We start from the raw sequence: 20,595 nt of genomic DNA on the forward strand, positions 1-20,595 counted from the left end.
GGGGAGAGCGATAACAACAGGCGGGTTCTGTTTGCTGCCGCTGCTGCTGGAGGCTTTCCCTGCCTTGCCCTTCCGCTCCTCGGGAGTCCTGGGCCGGGAGCCCTCGCCGCGGTGGGAAGGACCGGGATGGCATTCCGGGTGTCGCCTCGTGCCGGTGCTGGGGCACGGCCCGGAGCCGGTGCCGGCGTGTGCCGGGAGTGCCTGGCTGCTTTGCCGCGGTCCCCAGGCGGAGAGCGTGAGCGTGTGTCACAGGGGTCATTTACGGAGCGCGGCCGTGACTCAGGGGGCCTGTCCCCAAAGCAAGGTGAGCACCGGCCGGCAGGTATCGGCCTGCCATGGCCGTGCCGGGATGGATGGACGGATGGACGGATGGATGGATGGATGGAGACAGGGAAGTGGCTCTGCCGGTGTCCCGGTGCTCCCCGGAGCCGGCTCCATCCGCGCAGACCGGGCGGAGGAGGGAGCGCACGGAGGGTGCCTGCCGCCTCTCGAATCAGCGGAATAAAATTCGAGGGGTTTTCCCTGTGCGGGAGTGATGCTCTGGAAACTCGAAGTCAGGAGCCATGTGAGGAGATGAACGCACCTCCCGTGACTTTTTTTTTCTTTTCCTCCCCCCCGCCCCGGTTTTAAACGATCCGTGTCTTATCCGGAGGGAATGTGGACCTGAGTTTCCTGTTTGCTGTGTAAGCAGGGGGTGAATCAGCAGCGATTTTCGGAGCTGCTGAGTGGAGCTGCTGACTCACAGGTAGGAGCACATGCCTCCAGCCATCCAGCCTTGGAAGGGATCATCCAGGCTTCTTAAAAGGCTGGGACACCTGAGCCCAGACCTTTCCTCGGCTGCCTGTGCCGGAGCGGCGGATGTGTGCATGGAGGGACGAGGTGAGCCTGGCCCAGGAACCACTTGTGCCCCACAGGAGATGATGCCTGAGCTGAGCCTGGAGGATTTTGGAGGATTTTGGGGGAGCAACGTGGCTGGCAGCAAGAGGTGATGCCTGGAGGAGCACCTGGGAGCGTGGTGCTTTCCTCAGAGGAGGTTTGGAGCTGCTCTGTGTCTGCAGGTTGTTGTTGGTTGTGATAAAGTGGTTCATTCATGCTGTTAGCCCTGGTGTCCTGTGCTGGAGGTGTCACACGTGTGCTGAGAGCTCCTGGTGTCTGCTGGCAGCTCAGACTCCTCATCTGAGCTGAGCTCCTTTGCTTCCATCAGGGCGGCAGCAGCAGCAGTGCTGGATCCTGAGAGTGGATCCTGAGTGTGTGGCACACATCTGCCTCCTCTCATCCTGCCTCTCCTTGGCCTGCACCTGCTTCCCAGGGGGTTTTTCCAGGGATGCTCACAGGTCTGAGTGTGTGCACCTGCTGCTCATGGCAGCTGCTTCCCTCTCTTTCAGGCAGCCTGAATTTAAGCTAAATTTCTCTGGTTTTCCTTAGGGTATTTCAGTGAACAGTCTCAGGTTTCCTTTGCTGGTTCTCCTTGCGTTTGTGTTGCTCAGGGTTGTAAACAGAGGCCGCTGTGTTGAAGCTCTTGGTTGGCTCTTTTTGTGACAGATGCCTTCCAAAACTCACCTGCCATCACTTTGGCTTAGTCACGGGGCTGTCTCCTGCCTCAGGAGATTTTTGGGATACATGGCTGGCCGTGACACTGGTGATAGGAATGGTGCTGTGCCGGGGCTTTGCTCTGCACTAAACATAGCTTGGGAGATAAACACCTTCTGGGGATTTTGTGGAGCTTAGGGAGGATTTTGGCTTTCTTTCTTCCTCTTCCCATTGCTCCTGTCTGCTTGATCCAAGTTATCTCACAGGATCTTGTATGTGGGAGAACGTCTCCTGTGTTATCTTGCACTCTTGAGGCTGATGTTTACTCATGTATGCAAAAACTCCCTGTTTTCTCAGGTCACCCGAGTTCCCTTGAGCTGTGTCTCATGGCCTGGGTGGCACGGCAGGAAGGAATTGGGAACAAAGCTCTGGAGCTGTCCCCGTGTCCTCCTTGTAGAGCTTTGCAAGGGACACAGCCTCTGGCTGCAGCTTGCAACGTGTGGCTGGGCCTGGGTGAGATTTTCCACCTTTTTTAGGGAATGGATGCTGTGCAGGGAGGGTGTTGTATCCCAGAGGTTAAAGCAGGAGGGGATGAAACCTCAGGGACTTTTCAGCCTTTGTGTGGGTTCAGAGACACAGTGGAGGATGCAAGGTCTGAGACTCTGGGGATACAAAACCAGGCTGTTACCTTTTCCCTGGGAATCAAGGTGTGTCTTCTGCCTGCCCTGCACGTGGAAATCCCTGTGCCCATCCCTGGGGCTGCTGGCTGTGACCTGAGTGGCCCCTGATGCCTGGGAAGCCCCTCCTGGAGGGACAGGCATGAGCGTGCAGGTGGGGGAACAGTCGTTTCCCAAAATTTTGGAGTTTGCTGGGACAAGCAGCTGCAGGGAGGGAGGGTGAGTGCATGGGTGGGATCTGGAGGGAGAAGACTTGCTTGTCCTGTCCTGGCTCACCCAGAACCGATGGCTGAGTAATTAAAAAACAAGTGTTTTTCCTTAGCAGGGAGATTATCCTTTGGGAATAGAGGTGCTCTTTGGGAGAGGGATCAGGATCTGTCTGGAGCCAGGCTGTGCCTCTGGGGAGGCAGCTCTCCTTTACCACAGAGGCTTGGAAAAACCAGCAGTGAGAAATGCCAGGACCTGGGGATGAACTGGTGCTTGTTCTCGTGGCACGTCTATTCTGGGTGGGTAAATAAGTGGTGGTGCCTTGTCCCTGCCGTGCCCTGGCTGTGCCCTCCGTGGGAGCACACCACTGTTATGCAATTCAGCCTGTGAATCCAGCACTGTCTCGTCTGCCATTCACACTTTTCCAGCTGCCATCCCCAAAAAAAAGGCAGCTCTGCCAAAAATACACGTGTGGGTCGTGACCTGCTGAAGCAGGACTTTGGCAATGGGCTCCTGTCGTGTCCAGGCAGAGCAGCCACCAGCTTGGTGTTCCCAGGGTGTGAGTGCTGGGAGAGCTGGGAGCTCTGATCCCATGGAGCCATTCTTTAATTCTAGCTGAAGCATCACAGAGCTCGAATCCAATTAATTGTAACGATCCTAGAGCAAGCACAGCACTTTGCTCCTGCCTTCCTCCTCTGCTGGCATAACCATGGATGCCTGGAAAATATCATGCTGGATGTGATAAATATTTAGCTGTGCCTCAGCAGTCCATTTCCCTCCCTGGAGGGATGCTTCCCTGCTTTTCTTTTAGTGGATAATGAATCTCACTGCAGGCTGATCCCTTTATTTTCCACCTCTGAGCTGTGGTCCGGGGCTGAGCTGGAGTTTGTTTGCAGGGGTTGTTTTTGCTGGAGGAAACTCACCTGTGCTTTGTAGAGGCTCTCATTGGGAGCAGCTTTCTGGTACTGGTGATTTTGTGTCCCAAAATGACACCTCTGCAGATGGGGGGCTCTGTGGGTTTTTGGACAGAAGATGGTTTTTGCTTGTGTTGGTTAATAAGGCACAGCCTGGGCTGTCTGTTTGCTGGGGAAAGAGCTGGGAGAGGAACTTGTGTTGGCTGGGGAGGTGATTTTACTGTATCAACAAAAAGTTTGGGGTTTTGCTGGCATGACTCAGGATGGCTTGTGGGTTCATATGGAGCTGGATCTACCCGCTGCCTCTTGCTGACAAACCTCTGCAGCACAGGTCAAGTGTTAGTCAGGGATTTGGAGTGGGGGAAAGGGCAGAGAGGATTTTTTTAATGATGGAAACTGGAAGTTTCTGTTGGTTTTTTCCACCTGGGAGATTTTTCATCTCCTCACAGCCTCTTATCTGTGTGGGGGCAATGCACAGTGGTGCTGTGGCAGTGCTGTGAGTCCCAGTGTTTGTAGTCCTGAGGAACTCTGGAATTACTGGGCACAACTGCAGCAATCTCAGGTGTCACAGTGCTGCCTTGTGGCCCCAGTGGGCCTCAGTTTGCCCTGGATCTGAGTCTGCTCCCTTTTTTGGAGCTGGGACAGGGCTCCCTGTGTGCTCCTTTCTCTTGCAGCCACTTCTCTGCCCAGCAAAAGGCTGGAGCAGAGGTTCTGCTTGTGTGGAGTGTGGTGGGTTATAGTGTGGCCAAGGGGAAGGGCAGGATCTGGGGGTCCCAGTGGGTAGGGGAGGAAGGAAATCCTTGCCTTGTGCTGGGGACCTGCAGTGGGCTGAAGGTGAGGATGAGCTGGACCCTCTCCAGCACCCACTGAGCTGCCACAAACTCCCTCCTTTTGCCTGCACTGTGCCCAGGGAGGGGCACTGCTGAGTTGATCTGTGCTCTAAGCCTTAATTTCATCATTTCAATTGAAATTATTAAAAAAAAAAGAAAAGATAAATTTCCACTAAAAGCATAACTTGTAAGAGGAGGCAGGATGAGGAGGAGACAACACTTACCAGAAGTTGTTTGTGGAGCATTCACCCTTCCTCCCCCCCTCACCACCACCAAAGACAAATCTGGGTTTGGAAAGGAAGAAACCTCCAGAGTGCTCAATGCAAGTAATTTCCCATCAGAGGCTGCTAACCTTAGCTGTGGTTTGGCACTGGCATCAGCCAAGCTGCTCGTGTCTGATGGAGCTCTCTGGGAATGGCCTGGACCCTTTTCTCCCTGGGATCTCCCTGCTGAGCACCAAGTGCCCCCCAGTTCATCCCTACTGCTTCCTCTCCTGCTGTGGTAGTGCCTTTTAGGAAATGTAAAAAGCAGCTTTTAATTCTTGTATTTCATTCCTAAAGATCTTGGAGGTTTCTGATGAGGATTGTATAAATCCCTGCAGCTGGGATGGGGTCCTGCCAGCATCACGAGCCACATCCTCCCTCAGCATCCATGGGTGATGGGTGTGGATGGGACCAGCAGTGCAGGACAGAGGGACAGGAGGGGAAGAAGTTGTCCTGCAGGGCCTGGCAGGTGACAGTCATGTGTGTGACAGATCATAAACACGCAGGGCTGGTTACGTGGATGGGCTGGGGGTGGTTTAGGGGAGGATGACGGGGTTATCTAGGGTGTGTCAGCTTGTCTGGGCTTGCAGGCCAGTTAGAAACTGCTTTGTGGTGTGTGAGTGTGTATGGATCCCCTCCTAGCCGGGGTCCCGTGGGGATGGCTGACGCAGCAGCCTGGCTGTGCTGCCCTGGATGTCTGCACTGGGCTGTGGTAACAGCAGCTTGGAGATGGCAGCAGCCTGACCCTGCTGGCTGGAGGGTGTTTGGCACAGCTGGAGCAGATGTTCCCTCTTGCTGCACTCATCCCTTCCTGCAGGAGTCTGCTCCCTGTTCAAGCTGGTGAAGCCCAAACGCTGCAGGATGGAGGAGTTTTTTTTGCTGTAGCACGAAGATCTTGGTTTACTTGGTGTGGGAGTGGGAAAGTTGATGCTTGAGAGGGAGGTGATGAAGCAGCAAAGTGTGCAGCCCTTGGGATGGCCCCTCTGAATCAGCCCTGAGCGTTGGGGGCATGGCTGCAGGGCTGTGTTGTGCTGCAGACACCAGGATGTCTTTGCAGCTCGTCACTAACAGTGACGTGGCTCCTGTGCTGAGGGCCAGATGTGCTCAGGGCTTTTGAGGAAAGCTGCTCTGCATAGTTCCCAGTGCTCTGCACCGCTTGGTTTCTCTCCTGACGTGCTGCCAAGTTGCGCCCCGGCCAAAGCTGAGATGATCTCGTGCTGATTCGTGGCTTTGGCTGCTCTTTGTCATCCTCCAAACACCTCTGAAAGGTGCTCGGGGGTAGGTGACAGGCCCAGCCCCACGTGCCTGTTTGTAAAACCCCCAGAAAATCCCTGCTGGCACGGGGCAGGGCAGTGTGAGACACCTGTGTGTGTGTGCACGTGTGCTCAGCTGACTTCTGAGATTTCCCTGGTGTCCTCAGGACTAAAATCCTCCAGCCTGTGCCAAATCCTCACCTGTTCCACCCGTGGTGCTGACTGCCACCCCTGTGGTGGTCAGGAAAGAAAAATAATTACGTGATTGTGCAGAAAGAGGGATGAAGGTGCTGGTGGGTGGTGATGCTGCTGGAGGACCAGCCTGGACCTGACCAGCCCCTGTGCCAAGCTCTGTCTGTCTTTGGCAGCACCCGTTTTCCTTAAGTCTGGAAGCAGCTCCACACTGCTTTAAGGCTGCTAAGAAGAGGGATGTGGTGGGTGTTCCAGATGATCTGCTCGTACAGCTCCCTGTGTTCACTCTCTGTTAGCATCTGCAGCCTGTTTCCCTCAGGTTTTTGGTTGATCCCTGCAATTCTTGGCTTTGAGCATCAGAGGTGAGCGCCAGGTGCCGGAGGGTGGCTGGTGCCAGCCAGGGCTGGGGTTGTCCTTGGAGCCCAGGATACCTGCAGGGCTGTACTGTGCTGGGGCTGCCTCCTGTGCTCTGCTGATGCTGCCTTCTTACCCAAGAGCAGCTTTTTGCAGGTATTAATTACACCTGTCCCTGCCTGGTTTCTTGAAGGGTGATGAGAGTGAAGCAAGGGCTGGAGGAGGTGCCTCCAGAAATAACCAAGCAGAAATTGTGGGTGAATTTCTAATTCTTATCAGCCTGGTGTGTGCTTTGCTAAGGTGCTTGAAAACCACTCAGCTTTTCCTCCAGCAGCTCCCCTGTAGGTGTGATGTTTTTGTGTACATTCCAGGTAGCTGCGAGAGTTTCCCCTTAATTTTGGATCCACAGAGGGCTTTGTGTTTGGTAACTGTGGGTTTCCCCATGGGGTTTTACAGCCTCAGCAGTGAGGGAAACCATGTGTAACCATCCCAGGGACAGGAGCCAGGGTGTGTTTCCCTTGATCTCAGACAGGTTTGATGTTTCACACATCTCCTTCCAGCTCCTCTCCACACGTCAGCCTGCAGAGAGAGCGCTGCTCCTTTCCACAGAACACGGATGTGAGGCTTGCTCTTCTGAGAGAAAGGGGATTCTTAAAAATTGATTCTCTCTTACTCAAATGGAAATAGTTCTTGGAAGCCCTGAGTGTGCCCCAAGACAGCTGCAGGCTGGGCTGGGCTGAGTCACTGCGAGCTCTTGAGCTGGGATGTGAGCCGGATGCGTCGGGACCAGCCCGGCTGTGGAGACCTCTGCCTTCCTGGGATGGAGAGGCAGCTCTTTAATCTGCCTTTACTGGGAAAAACCTGCAACTCTCACTTCCCTGAACACTGGAAAAAGTGCAGTGTGATAGGGTGGATATGAGAGAGTGACAGAAGGAGGGGAAAGAAGATCAATCCCACCCAGAGGAGCAGCTGTGGTGGTAAAACACCACTGAGCTGTGGGCACGTTTCCTGTGGAGCTTTTCCTTGTCATGAATCAAAGCTGCCCTGTGGCTACTGGGCAAATCCACCAGAAAATAAGTGTTTTCCCCACACAGACCTGGTACAGCCTTTGATAAGAACCTGTGGAGAGGAGAGAGGACAGAATGGGGCTGGGGGCATCTTTTGAGCTTTGCAGCAGGGAGTGTGAGGGAACAAAGGAGAGAAAGGTTCACAGGTGATTTCCCATGGACCAGCTGGACATGGGTTTATTCTGGGAGTGTGGATGCAGTCTGTCCTGTGGGGCAGAGGAACAGTGATGGGAGGGAGGGCAGGATGGTGTGGGCCATAAGGATGGTGTGGTTAATGCCAGGAAAAGAGGCTGCCGGTTCAGCTTGTTGGGGCTGAGCTCTCTCTTTGTATTTGTGTCTCCTGCCTGGTTCCCTGGAGCAGAGAAGGGATGGGTGAGAGAGGCAGGGAAGAGGGTTGACACTGAATATGTACCAAAAAGAGCAAAAAATTGGTGTGGGACAGCAAGAAATGCAGGGAATTTTACTGCAGCACTCTTCTGCTGCTTTCTGTGAGCTGCTGGAATGGCACCCTGCTCCAAAGGGAATAATCCAAGGTTTTCTCTGCTCCTGCACCTCAGAGATGTGGTGCTGGCTCAGTGCTGGAGGTCAGAAGTTTTCCTCTGAGGGAGCACAGGCTTTGTCCACCTGAGCTGTGGTGGCACCCTGGGAGTGGGAAGCATTCCAGGTCCCTGGGGAATAATGTTGCTGTGAACCCTCTGAGCAGCTGCTTGGCCTGTTCCCCAGTGCAGATGCTGCTCTTGAAAGTCCTGCCTGAGGTCTGTGGGCCAGGGAAGCACCTGGGTCAGTCTCTTGTTTCTGCCTCTCCCCCAGAGCAGGCAGCTGGGAACGTGAAGGGGTTTTTTTCCTCCATAAATTCCATTTTCATAGCAGGTGTCTGCTCTCTTACATCATTTGCAGAGATGACATCACTCTATCCCTGCCCAAAGCAAACTGGAGGGAGGATGGTAGAAATCTTTTTTTTCCCCATTTTTCTTTTTTTAGGAAGCAGAGAGAGGAATACTTTGCTCTCTTGCTAAGTTTACAAGGACACCTGGAAGTACTTGAATTATGCCAGTTTGGATAGAAAAAGTGTCTATTGATGCTGGAGTTGAGTTACTGCTGACAATTACGAAGTCAAACTATTCCCTTTCCCACTGTGCCTCCTGTCAAGCTGATCTATTCCAAGGACAGTTTGAGTTTTCTCTCCCATCAGGAAACTGTCACTAGCCACACACATCAATTCCAAGCAGATTTTATTTTTTCATGGCTTAGCCTACGGAGTTAGAAATCAAAGGAAGGAGGAGTGATGTTGGTGCCTGCTGCCAAGGAGAGGGGCACAGGTGATAATGCTTCTGCCTCTTCCTTTTCTCCTATTTTTTTTTTTTTCTTCTAGCGTGTTCTTTGCTTTTCTCTAAGCATTGTCTTCTTTGCCTTCCCCTGACAATCCCAGGGTATCAGGGCTGGGATTCCTTCCAGATCTTTGTCTCAGGATGCAGCTGAGCTTTGAAGAGGTGCAGCCTCAGCCACTGCTTTTTTTGGGGGAAAATCCAGTTGGAGCAAAGGACGCAAAGGAGGCAGTGTCCATCCCAGAGGATGCTCTGCCTGCACCCCAGCTCAGTGCCTGCTCTGCACAGCTGCTCCTGTGACTGTCACTACCTTTGCACGGGGGTTTTGCACAAGCTCTGGCGCAAAGCACCACCACTCTGGGCACCTATGTGGCGTGTCCTGTAATGTCACCGTGTCACTGTCAGCCAGACAGGGCTTTTCAGCTTCCTGAGGGGAGTCTGGCCTCTGGTCACGTGTGGGAGTGGAGCCTGTGTGTTCCATTGGCACAGGGCTGGGCGAGGGCAGGCTGACACATGGGCACAAAATCAAACGTTTTTTCCAGCCCTCGAGGTTGTGCAGGTAACCTAAAAATACAGCTGGAATGTGGCTGGGCGGTGACATCCTCCCGGGGCTGCCCCGCTGTTATCTGGCTGCTGCACAGAGCCCGGGTGTGGCTGTGAGCCCCAGAGTTGGCTGTGCCAATGCCTCTGCCTGTCAGAGACTCTGGCTGAAGTGCCCATCCCCAAATTCCTCGCTGGACACCGGGAGGTCACATCCTTCTCCCTTGCACAGTCTCATCCAGATCCGGTGGCACTGTGGCTGTGACACCTGCTCTGATTGTCCCCAACCTCATGGACAATGTCATGTCCCATCCGAGGGGATGAGGAGGATAACGCTGTTCCCTTTCCAACTGGATTCGGTTCAAAGGCTCTGTTTTCAAGCAGAGTTTCCAGCCTGTGTGTCCCGTGCATGGCTGGGGCATGTGAGGCGTTCCCGTGGGACGTGTGCCTGGAGTGTGCAACGAGCACATCCTGGACTGGGGCAGTGCAGCCTTGGCCAGGGAAGCTGCTGCCATTCCTGGGAAATGTGGGGTCTTCAGGCACTGTGGTGCTGGGATGGGACAGCCAGCTGGTGCATGGGCTTGTCTCTGAGCAGAGGGAATTAAGTATTCCATGAAAATCAGACTGTGGTTAGACAGCAGCTCTACTTAGGGGACAGGTGAAGTAATTAATTTTGTGGTCTATCCCAAGCACACCTATAAAAAGTTTCTTTCCAGCCCCAAATGGGACACTTCAAGCAGCTCATCCTCTTCTCCACTCCCTGGCTGTGATGGTGACCCAGCCTTGAGTGAAGTGGCCTCGGGAGGGGCTGTGTGTCCACAGGGGAAGGGTGGGGAGAGGGGCCTGGTGTTGGCAGGGCACTGTTTGAGCTCATTGCTGTTTTTGAGGGTGTGCTCTTCCCCTTATTCAAGCCAGCCCCCTGGCAGGAGGCTGCTGGGAGGGATGGGAGCCATCCTTGTCCCTGGCTCTCCCCTGGCATACCCAACCCTGTGCAAGTACCTGAATTCTTCCCAGGATTTGCTCTCCCAGCATCCCTCACCTGTTTTGGGGTGATGTCTCTCGTGGGGAGGCTTTGTTAACACCAGTGAAACACCTGATGCACAGGGGATTACCTGTGCCCTATAAAGGATTGGATAATTTCTGGTAAATGGTGCACGCCTGGCTATTCCTACTGCACCAGCAAACCTTTGAAAGAGTTTCCAACAGTGAGACTTGAAAGGATGGTTGGGTTTGTTTTTGTTTCTTCTTTTTTTTTTTTCCTTGTTTGTTTATTTTTTAAGATGCTTTTGAGACTTCAGGAAGCTCAGCTTTACACCAACCCGGGTCCTCAGGCGCTGAAACCCAACGGGACAAATTCAAAGTTAATCTTCTTTCCCATCCCACCTGCTGGGTTAGGGACTTTCTGCTCCAAAGCAGCTCTGACTCTGTGGGTGTCTGTAAAGATCCTTGGAGTGTCTCTGTCTGGGTGAGAGGGAATTAGCTGTTAATAGAGTGAGTGATGGGACGGCAGCACAGCACTGCTCTCCCCAGGAGTGCTGGGGACGGGTGCTGGTGGCTCTCAGTGCCATCTGCAAGAGCAGCTCCTGCGTCAGCATCCTTTATGTGCTGATGATCTGTGCCTGAAACTATACCCTGGGAGTGGAAATAAGCCTGAGAAAATACCTTCCGCAGTCCTTCTGGGGCTTACATAAACACTATTTAAAATTAGAGCCACTCATTATGTTGGTATGTGCGTTTACCTTGACCTCTGACTTTTCAGCCTGCAAATGTGCCTGGTCCCGCACAGCCTGGAGTGGGGAGAGAGCTCAGCAGCAAAGCACTGGTAGATTTTCTATAATTAGTTTAAGGTAAAGAATCTGGTACAGTATCTCCCCTCCAGGCTGACAGGGAAATCGAAAACAAAACTGCAGCCTGTCAGAGCTGAGCCTGGCTTTGATCAGGAACATCAGCGCTGGCTTCTGCTGAAGCGGCTTTGAGGGAAAGGGGAAGAGCAGCAATTCTTGGCCATGGCTTTTCTTGCACGTGCTTGCAGAGAAATGAATGCTTTTATTTTCCCACTCTCCCTTGCTGTTTCCCAGCCAAGTGCATGCAGCAATTTATATTTTGCTACCAGAGATGCCATCTCGGTTGTCACCCTGGAATAGCTGCCGAGCTCCGAGCTGGCATTGTCATGGAACAATATTTCTACTATTTGTTGTGGTAATAGTTGTTAGTGGCAGAGCAATTAACGTGTCACCTGCAGCACAACGAAATGTGACTTCTTTCCATCCCAGCACCCCTTTGGTGCCCAAACCAGCGAGCCCGGGCTCTGCTGCTTGGTGCCAGGGCTGTCCTGGAGCAAGGGTCACTCCGGTGGGATGCCTGGGCCTGCAGGCTGGCTTGGAATGGTTGAATTTGTGGGAAGAGAACGTGTCCCACCGGGATGCACTTTAGCAATCCAGCGCTTCAGCAGCTCCCGGAGCTGGAGTTTGGCTCCCCACCAGTTTCCTGTTGACGTCACCTGCTATTTCTCTGCTGCAGTTTTTACAACTGTTGAGCTTTCAAGGGTAATCGGAGCCGAGTCCGGCCAACCTCGGCAGCTGCCGATGAGGGAACGAGGCTCTACCTTCCCCAATTCCCCCCGCTTGCCTTGGCCGCTGCTCCCAGCCTTGGGGACCCCAGGGATTTGGGGACACCAGGCTCTGTGAAGCCAGCGGGTGCTTGGGGCCATGCATTCCCACTGAAAAGAATCATCGGTGCTTGCAAGAAGTGCCTTGCGCTGGATCCTGCGGGAATTTTTTCCCCTCCCTCCTCCAGTCCGCCCCCATCCCTCTCTTGTGCCAGGCGTGCAGGCGCTGCTCTTCATTTCTGGGAAACCATGGACAAGAAGCAAGGTAGATGTTGCAATTTCCAAAACACGTGGTGGGGGAGAGCAAAGGGCTGGTTTTGGTGCTAAAAGGGGCTGCGTAACTTTCTGGGGTCAATCCACGCGGTTTTGTTTCTCCTGGCTTGGGCAGGGGGTCGGTCTTTGCAGCTGGGATCTATTTTTAAAGCGCTGGAAAAGTTGCATGTTTCGTGGGGTTAAAACTCTGGCGTCTTAATTGCTAAAAAAAAAAAAAATCAAATCCAGCATGTCTGAAGGAAAATATGCAGAGGGTGAAGCTGGCTTCTGGCTCCGGTTGGAGTCGCATTCCTGGGACGCAGGGTTTTCCAGCAGCTCTTGGTGGCTGTCCCCTGCCTGTTGCATGGGCAAGGTGGGTGCCCATGGCCCCAGCAGTCAGCAGCTCTGATTCAGCACAGGCTGCAAGGCTGTTTTGGGGCTGCAAGGGGCTTTTTGTGCAGCGTGGTTTTTTCCTGCTCCTCCCTGGCGGTTTTGCAGAAGTGCGGAGCGCGCTGACCCGCAGGAGCCCCTCTGCAGCGGGACCTCGGCGGGCTGATGAGTGATGGCTCTGGGCAGGTTGAGAGCCCTTTTTCCACTTCCATGGATAGCTTTTTCCACTCCCAACAGTGGAAAACAGCACAAAGTGTGCCTGTGAGGAGCTGGCTCTCATGACCAAGCACCCAAATTCCCCTCTCTGCTTTGCACACTGCCTCCAATTTATTTCCTTTATTTTCTTCTTTTTTTTTTCCCCTTCATGCTTTTTTGTTCCAGCTCTTTTTTTGCAGCAGGGCTGGGATCCACCCTCCAGCCTTCTCCCTTATCCATGGCATCTGACTCTCCCCCTTGGACTGAGGAGAGCCGGGATGCATCCAAAACATTTCCCCCAGCACTAACAAAGCAGCACAGCTCTCAGAGCAGCCTCCCGTGCCCAGGACTTGACCTGGGGCTACAACCAGAGCCCTGGAGAGGCAGTGGTGAGGTTTAATTTCAAAGGTCGACTCAGGCAAATAGTTTTATTTGCAGTTCTTTAGATTGTCCTGTTCATTTCTCTCCACCCACGCCAGCAGAGTGGGAAGGAAAAACCTCCAGTGGAGAGGTGCAGCTTAATAGGGCTGAAGTTGGTGGTGGCAAAAATGAGGATTCCGGTGTTGAATTAGGCAGTTCCAGGAAATGTCTGGTGGTTCTTAACTGGTGGTGGTTATAGCATGAGAAAAAATCTCGTTGGGCTTTTTTTTTTTTTTTTCTTTTCTCTTTAGGAGGAAATGGTTCCTTTCTTAGCATAAAGGATGCAGTTACGTGCCTGCAGCATCACGTGGGTTGCAATTTCATCCGCACCAGGAACTTCTGTCAGCTAATTTTCCCCTGCCTGGGTGCAGGGCACTGTGCTGTGTGTGTCTGTGGCTGGCAGCCCTTTGCTGTGCCCAGAATGGTGCCTTGCCATCCCATGGGCTCGGGGCTGGCAGCAGAGCCCTGGAGCTCGCAGGGATAACCAGGACATGTCCGCACATTGCCTTGTCCTGCTGCTGCCTTTTGGCCTTTGCATGGGGATCTCTTGGGGGGAATTTGTGCTTGCAGACACCCCTCTTGCAAGAGCCCAGTGCCCTGGGAAACTGGAGCATTTCCAGGATTTTCAGGTGACATAAGCAGTTGTGCACATTCTAGCAATTTCTCCTGCAGGGACCCTCACGGGATCCCAAATGTGGGAGGGATTGTGCTGAGTCTCAAGGGTAGGAGAGACAGTGCCAGGGACTCTCCAGTGGGAAGGAGCTGACAGCAGCTGCCTGTGGGGGCTGAAGGGTTTGAATTGCAGGGTCATGTCATGCCCATCCCACTGCCTTTCTGCTTCTCTCTTTTTTCCCTTTTTTAAATTCACTTCCTCGGTTTTTCCTGCATTCTTATTCACCCTGAACGGGGCATGGGCTCTCCCTGGGGAGAGGCACTGGTGCCACAAGCAGTGGGAGAAGCTTGCAGCAAGGAGTAGTTCAGGCCAGCCTTTGGGAGCTGGAAATCTCATGTCAAATCTCTGCTTCAGCTCCTGGCTGCAGGTGGGGAGAGGCACTGGTGCCACAAGCAGTGGGAGAAGCTTGCAGCAAGGAGTAGTTCAGGCCAGCCTTTGGGAGCTGGAAATCTCATGTCAAATTTTAGGAAAGCTGTAACAAGCAAATCCAACCTCTGCTTCAGCTCCTGGCTGCAGAGCAGCATCCTGGGTGATTTTATTCCTGCAGCCATGGGCTGAGCTGGGTTTTCTGCCCTGCACAGATGGCCCAGGCAGAGCCTGGGAGTGGTGGTTTAATACCTCTGGTTTAATCAGTGCTTTTCACGTTGGAGCTAGGAAATGCCTTTTGGGGCTAAGCAGGACAGGCTGGGAAATGGATGGTTGCTGATTCCACCTCTGGGAAGACAAGGGTGGTAGTTTGGGAGTACAGGGAAGGGTGCAGGATGCTTGTGACAGCAGAGCTCATGGCCAGTGCACATCAAAGGACTCTCCTGTACAGAGCAGGGGGTTTGGAACAGGGAATCTCTGTGTTCCTTGCTGCCCTGATGTCCCATGCTGCAAATCCTGCCTGCAAGCCTGGGCTCTGCTGGACAAGGCACCTTGTGATTCCCAACCCCACACTGAGTGCTCCCAGCTCCCTCCAACCCCAGAAGGGCTGAGGAGGGGCTGAGGCCATCCTGCAGAGGGCTGGCTTGGGTGCCTGTGGACCCTGCTGCTGCCCTGTGAGTCAGGGCCACGGTGCCAGGGGAGCTGCTGGTGGCACAGAAGGCGCTTTGTGCTGGCTCTGCAGGGTTACTATGGCAATTGGGGAGAGGGAGAGCAAACAGATGGAGCAGAATCCCAGCCAGCATGGGGGGATTTCAGGGCTTCGTGTCGAGGTCTGGCTGGTAACTGCTGGGAGGGGGGCCCTGTGTGTGGAGCAGAGTTTTGGAGCTGAGTTTTGGAGCAGTTCCTGGGGGTAAAACGTTCAGCACGGAGCTGAATCCATCCCTGGCATAGGATGGGTGCCCACAGCAACCCCCCAACTTGCCTGAGTGCAGAAGGACTCAGGGGACCCCAGTTTCTAGATTCTGTTCTTGGCCTCCCACACTGAGTAGCAAGAAGCTGGGAGTGGGAAGGGGAGGCACTGCTGAACCCACGGACAGGATCTTTCCTCTGGCTCCGTTTTGTGTTTGCTCCCATCGTTGCTCCACTGGGTGTTTTGCCAAGTGCCACCAGTGGGTGTGTGGGGCTGTTCATAGTGTCCCTTCCAGCCCTGCCGGGTGGGCAGTGGGGAAGGGAAACTCTGCAGGCTCTCAAATTAGAACTTGTGACTGCTCTGACACGGTCAGGTGGTTTCCATCCCAGCGGGATCGGTTTGGGGTGGAGTGGCTCGTGTGCTGGTTTCACTGAGCTGGAAGTTCACATCATGGAAACTGTGCTGGTCTTGGAGCTTATGGCTCAGCTCTGATGCAGAAAAAGTGGCAGATAAGGTGGGGGTGTGGACTGATCTGTGCTGATTCCCTCAGCAGGGAGGGATGCTGCTGGTCCTGCAGGTGGGACTTTAGCAGTATGCTGCAGACCAGCTTTAACCCACAACCTCAGCAAGGTTTGCATTTGGGGAAGGACAGGGCAGGAGAGGTCCAGGCACCTGTTTTATCTTGGAGCTGGCAGGGCACAGGGCTGGGGGCTGTCAGAGCTGGGGACATGTTGGGCATGTGTCTCCCTTGTGTCCTGCTGCAGCTGCAGGAGCTGTTGCACGGTGCTGTCTCCTGCTGAAATTGCAGCTCCTCGCTCTCCCCTCCCTTCCCTGGCAGCCTTTGGAGTGCTGGACTTTGTCCACACGCCTGCTCCCAGCAGCCAGGCAGGTAGGAGCTGTTCTGAAAGGCTGTCCAAGGCCACGCTGAGCTGTCTGCTCCCAGCCCCATGCCTGGAGCACACCTTGATATTCCTGCTTTCTAATGGATCCTCCAGCTCTGTGCAGCCACAGCAGCTTTAGCTGCAAAGTGCCTTGTCTCTCCTGGGGGGATCAGGACCTCGATGCTCTCAGCTGCTGCACTTTCAGCCCCCTTGGGGTCAGTTTATTTTCCCAGGGAGCCAGGATGAAATTTTCACCTGCAGGTTTCTGGCCCTGTCTGAGCCCCGTTTCCCTCTGCAGCAGTGAGTGTTGTTATCTCAGGGCTGTTTGGAGTGGGAGGAGGGGGACAAGAGCATCCTCTTGCCAGTCACTCCTGGTGCCTCAGCCCATTTGTGATTTGTGAGGGGTTCACTGCTGGCTGACTGCCAGCTCATGTCTGGTTTTTCCTGTTTTCCATTTGTTGTGGATGGGGTGTCCCCTCTCCTGCTGGGACCAACTCCTTGCTTTAGCTGGATTTTGGAGTGCTTTTGCTAGATTTTTGCTGGATGTCTCATGGTCATTGCTCTCCATGCCAGATGCTGCTCTGGTTCTTCCCAGGAAAACCAGGCTGGGGCTGGGGCTCTGGGGGTCAAGGAGCCTCTAGACAGGGAAGGTTTTTTGGGAGCCCTGCACATCACTAATGGCGTGGGGACCTCTTGTGGCTGGAGAAACGGGGATGGGGCCAGGCTTGGCTGTGCTCCCAAAGCCCAGCTGCCTCCCTGTCCTGGAGCTCTGCTGAGTCCATGAGCCATGAGGGGGACAGGGATGCTCTCTGGTTTGGCTGGAGCATGAAGACTGAGCTGGTGTCTCGTTTTTCTCTTTCAGATTCCAAAGGATCCTTGGAGCCACACAAACCAGGTAGGTGCCCAGCAGAAATTGCAGCTTTCACCCCAGAAAGGGTTTAAATACCAAAGAGAGGGGACTGTTAATGGCCATGGAGGGTAAAAAGCACTTTTGGGGTACAGTGCTTGGCTGCAAGACCTGGAAAATGGTCTGTTAGTGCACCCTTGGCTATTTCTACAGAGCAATGCTCAAGAGTGTCATTGAGACCCACTTGTGCTCTGGCTCTTGCCTGAAATTTTGAGCAGGTGGTCACTGTGACCTTCTTGGCATTTTGCTGACCTTGGTGAGGGGTCCAAGCCATGCATTCTTGCCTAGTAGCTGCTGGGAAGAGGGTGCTTGAAGGAAAAAAGGAAAAATCCCTTTGCTCACCTCCTGTGTGCATCTTTTCTTCCAGTGAAAGGCAAGAAGAAACGGGATCTGAGGATAACATGTGTCCCCATCAAACCACCCGTGGCCAACACCACGTAAGGATCCCTGCTGCTTAGAGCTTCTCCAGAGCTGGATTTGGCACTTCCTCGAGGGGAATGGCCTGTGAAGACTTCCCAAAATCAGCACAGTTATTCTTTTCTCTTAAGCTGGGGCTCGAGGGTGATGAGAAGGAATTGCACATGTATGTGCAGATACGTGCACAGCGTGTGTTGCTCTGGGAGGTGCCTGTTTGGTAGGAAATGTCCTAAAGGCAAAGACTCAGAATCCTCTGGGGAGCTCTCCCCAGTCTTTCTGCCATGGCTCTGCCAATGCCAAAGGGCCAAGATGTGGTAGAGAGAGTGAAGAAGAGGGAAGAATTGTAATGCAGGGCAAGAGAAGTGTTGGTAGCTGGACCAGGACAGAAGCCAGAGGCACAAAGGCTGGGGAGTGTTTTACACGACCTGAGTGTCAGGTTTAGTTTGAGTTGTTTGCAGCTCCTTACCCTGCTAAAAGGAGGACACAGACATCTTGCACTGTTGTGCTGTTTGGGGCCAGTGCCCAGCAGTATCTCAGGGCACTGGAATTTCTCCCTGCCCTGTTTGCTTCAAGCTGCTGATGCTTGTTATGCCATGGGGGAGAGCCCAGGGTAGCAGTGCTTGGTTTGACGAAGAGCAGACTGCTAAAATTCCACTTCCATGGTGCTCTTCCAAAACACTTGCGGCTGCATCGCCACTGCTGAGCCTTGTTTGCTCCACAAACCTGTTCTAGAGAACTCCAGGAGAGCAATGAAATCCCCAAAAGGGAAATATCACTGCTGAAAACCCCAGGTAGAAAGGGGGAGGCAGGGGAGCTCCCCCACTGATGCTGTGCAGCCTCGCACAGCCCTGCCCTGCCTGTGACAACCACCTCCTTCCCCCACGGGCACATCTGTCTCTGCTCCTGCCAGGGCTTGAATTTCCCCTGGAGAAGGCCTCATGCTGGAGTCTGTAGGGCTTTGCATGCCCAGAGGCTGGTGCAAGCTGCCCACTGCTCCTTTTCTCCCTGCTTTTCAGGCTGCAATGCAAATATTTGCACAGTGCAAGGCTTTTGCTCAGAGCCCAAAGTACTTCCTTGAAGCTGGAGGCTGCTCTGATGGGAATTGAGACTAAACCAGTTGGGCAATCTCTGCTCTTCAGAAGCTCCCAGGGGATGGGGAGAGCCCAGAAGTGAGGCACAAGGGGCAGAGCACTCACGGTGGCTCTAAAAGTACCGTGCTGCCCAGAATGGGAAGTGGGCAGCAATAAGGAAAAAAGCTATAAAGGACAACTTTCACCTGCCTGGTGTTGTACAAAGGGTGACACCAAAGTGCTGCCTGCTCTGCCTGCCTGGAACAGGCAGCAGAGTGTACACAAATGACTCACAGGGGAGGAATTACCTGTTGTTCCCTCGCGTGCGTTTCGGGCTACGTGGCTGTGCTGGTACAACACCTGCCTGTCAAAACATGACAGCTGAGCTGCTCTGCCACAGAAACGTCTCATCTCGGCTCCTCAGGCTGCTCTCCTGAGCAGGAATGGTTTCACAGCCTGGTGGTTTGGTGCATGTCTCACCTGGCTGACTCCCCGGGGTTCTCACTGTGCCCCGTGGGTGTGGGGTGAGGCGTTACTGGCACGATGTAAAGCTTTTGTGGGTGTTTGGAGGGGGCTGGTTGGAACCTACAATGAAACACAGAGGGGAAAGCAGCAGCTGAAAGTGCTCAAAGGAATGTGAAACCTAGCTCTGGCTAAGAGGGTGAAGGAAGCTGGGCTTTCTCCTGACTCTTGTCTCATTCCTTGCAGGCCCCCGAGGAACTTGGACTCCAGGACGTTCATTACCATTGGAGATAAAGTACGTGTCAATGGGGTTTCTTTTTTTTCTTGCTTCCAGTCTGGTTTTCCCTGGGCATGGAGAGCTCTGTGGATTGTGCCTTGCAACCTGTCAGATCAGGAGTGCAGCCTCATGGGATACAACTTTCAATCTAAAGCATTCTAGGATGATCCAACCCATGTGTCCTAAATGAGGGTGGCCTCACCGAGCTCTCAGACTGCCCCTGACAAAGTCCCACAGGTCTGTGTTGCTGCTTGAGGCCCTGGAGAAGCTGGGCACAAAGTTTGTCTCTGGTTCTCCAAAGTCTTTCCTAGTGACCTGATGAAAAACACTGCTAGAAATAGCCACTGTCTCTCTTTTATTTCGTTCTCTTGTTATGGGCTCACTTGGGGCTGCAGAAGCTGTTTGCAAACGAGCTAAAAATACCCTGCATTGGATCAGCCCTATATCTAGACCCTTCCAGGCTGGGAGGTGGCTTGGCTGATGGGATCTGGGTCCCTTGGCCTCAGTGCAAGGATTAGGATTGATGAGAGGAAGCTTTGGCTGGTTCCAGGGAGCAATCCTGCTGCCTGTGCTGTTTTCTGGGCCTGGTGTCGTGTGTACAAGAGCTCTGGGAGAGATGCTCTCTGTGACAACCTGGGCACTGTGTGTGCAAGGGGACAGTGCTGCAGCCTAGGGAAAACTCTCTAGAGTCACTTCCTTGCCTGCTCCAGTGTTTGCAGGAAGGGTCTGGTCCGGGTATTTTGGAGTGACATGATGGAGAAGAGGACTTGGGCAGAAGTCCAGCTTCAGGAGTGGAGGTGGGTGGTGACCTCGGGTCCCTGGGATGTGCACAGGCCATGCCATGCATCCCATTGTCCTGGGAGGGCTCCGTGGGTGCATCCATCACCTCTTGTTGCTGGGCAGGGCAGCGTTGGTTCCTGGAGCGTGCTGGGAACCGCCAGCTTCTGGGGAAGTATTGGGGCGAATGCCAGGAAAGGAAAAACACAATAACCAGGAACAACTGCAGAACACGTGTCCAAAAAGCACCACCAGATCCTTCCTGGAGGCCCCTGCAAGCCTGCACTGCTCCTCTGCCAGCTGCCCGTGGCAGGAGGTCAGACATGTCCCCTCAGCCCTGCTGTCCTCATTTCAGGATCCACATCCTGCCCAGGAAAGGGCTGGCACCTTCCTGTGCCGGGCAGGGCACAGCTCAGTGCTGAGCTCAGGCACAGCCCTCCCTGCCCGCCACATCTGGCTGCAATCAGCAGCCACATCTGGCTGGAACCAGGGCTGGCAGGAAGGCCGGGCAGACCTGGTGGCTGCTGCCTGTGCTGAGGGGACAGTGCTGAGGGGACAGTGCTGGCCAGGGGCCTGGCAGCCACATGTCCCAGCCAGAGCCATTTCCTCTCTCCCTGCTCAGGGCGTAGCTCGCAGGCACCGTATCCGGAGCTGTGCCCTGCTTGTTTCCCACCCTCGCTGCCTTTGTGGCCACTGGGGCAGTTTGGCATCCTGGTATTATTTTCGTTCCCTGAGACCGGAGGAAAACTGGAGGCTGGATAAAGGCTGGCTGAAAGGAGGCCTGTGACTTATTAGGAGCGATGAATGCAGCTCCAAAAATAGCCCGTGTGTCACTCGG

General features: G+C 53.9%; 1 protein-coding gene across 4 annotated transcripts in view; it reads left to right on the top strand.

The window, feature by feature from the left end:
* MAP2K3 (mitogen-activated protein kinase kinase 3) overlaps positions 1-20,595 on the top strand; it is a 30,575-nt gene that overhangs the window by 337 nt on the left and 9,643 nt on the right. The window contains exons 1-4 of one of the 4 annotated variants that reach the window (XM_041462576.1): positions 22-304; positions 16,710-16,742; positions 17,122-17,191; positions 18,950-18,998. In XM_041462576.1, the coding sequence (XP_041318510.1) occupies positions 127-304; positions 16,710-16,742; positions 17,122-17,191; positions 18,950-18,998 (330 nt within the window). In that variant the 5' untranslated portion in view covers positions 22-126. Of the gene's footprint in view, positions 1-21; positions 305-1,901; positions 2,044-11,705; positions 12,026-16,709; positions 16,743-17,121; positions 17,192-18,949; positions 18,999-20,595 lie in introns of those variants that run through there. The other 3 variants (XM_041462577.1, XM_041462578.1, XM_041462579.1) reach the window with 3 other exon arrangements.

This window comes from Pyrgilauda ruficollis, unplaced genomic scaffold (assembly GCF_017590135.1).
Source record: "Pyrgilauda ruficollis isolate IOZ18807 unplaced genomic scaffold, ASM1759013v1 scaffold16, whole genome shotgun sequence".
In the NCBI taxonomy this organism is placed as follows: Eukaryota; Metazoa; Chordata; class Aves; order Passeriformes; family Passeridae; genus Pyrgilauda; species Pyrgilauda ruficollis.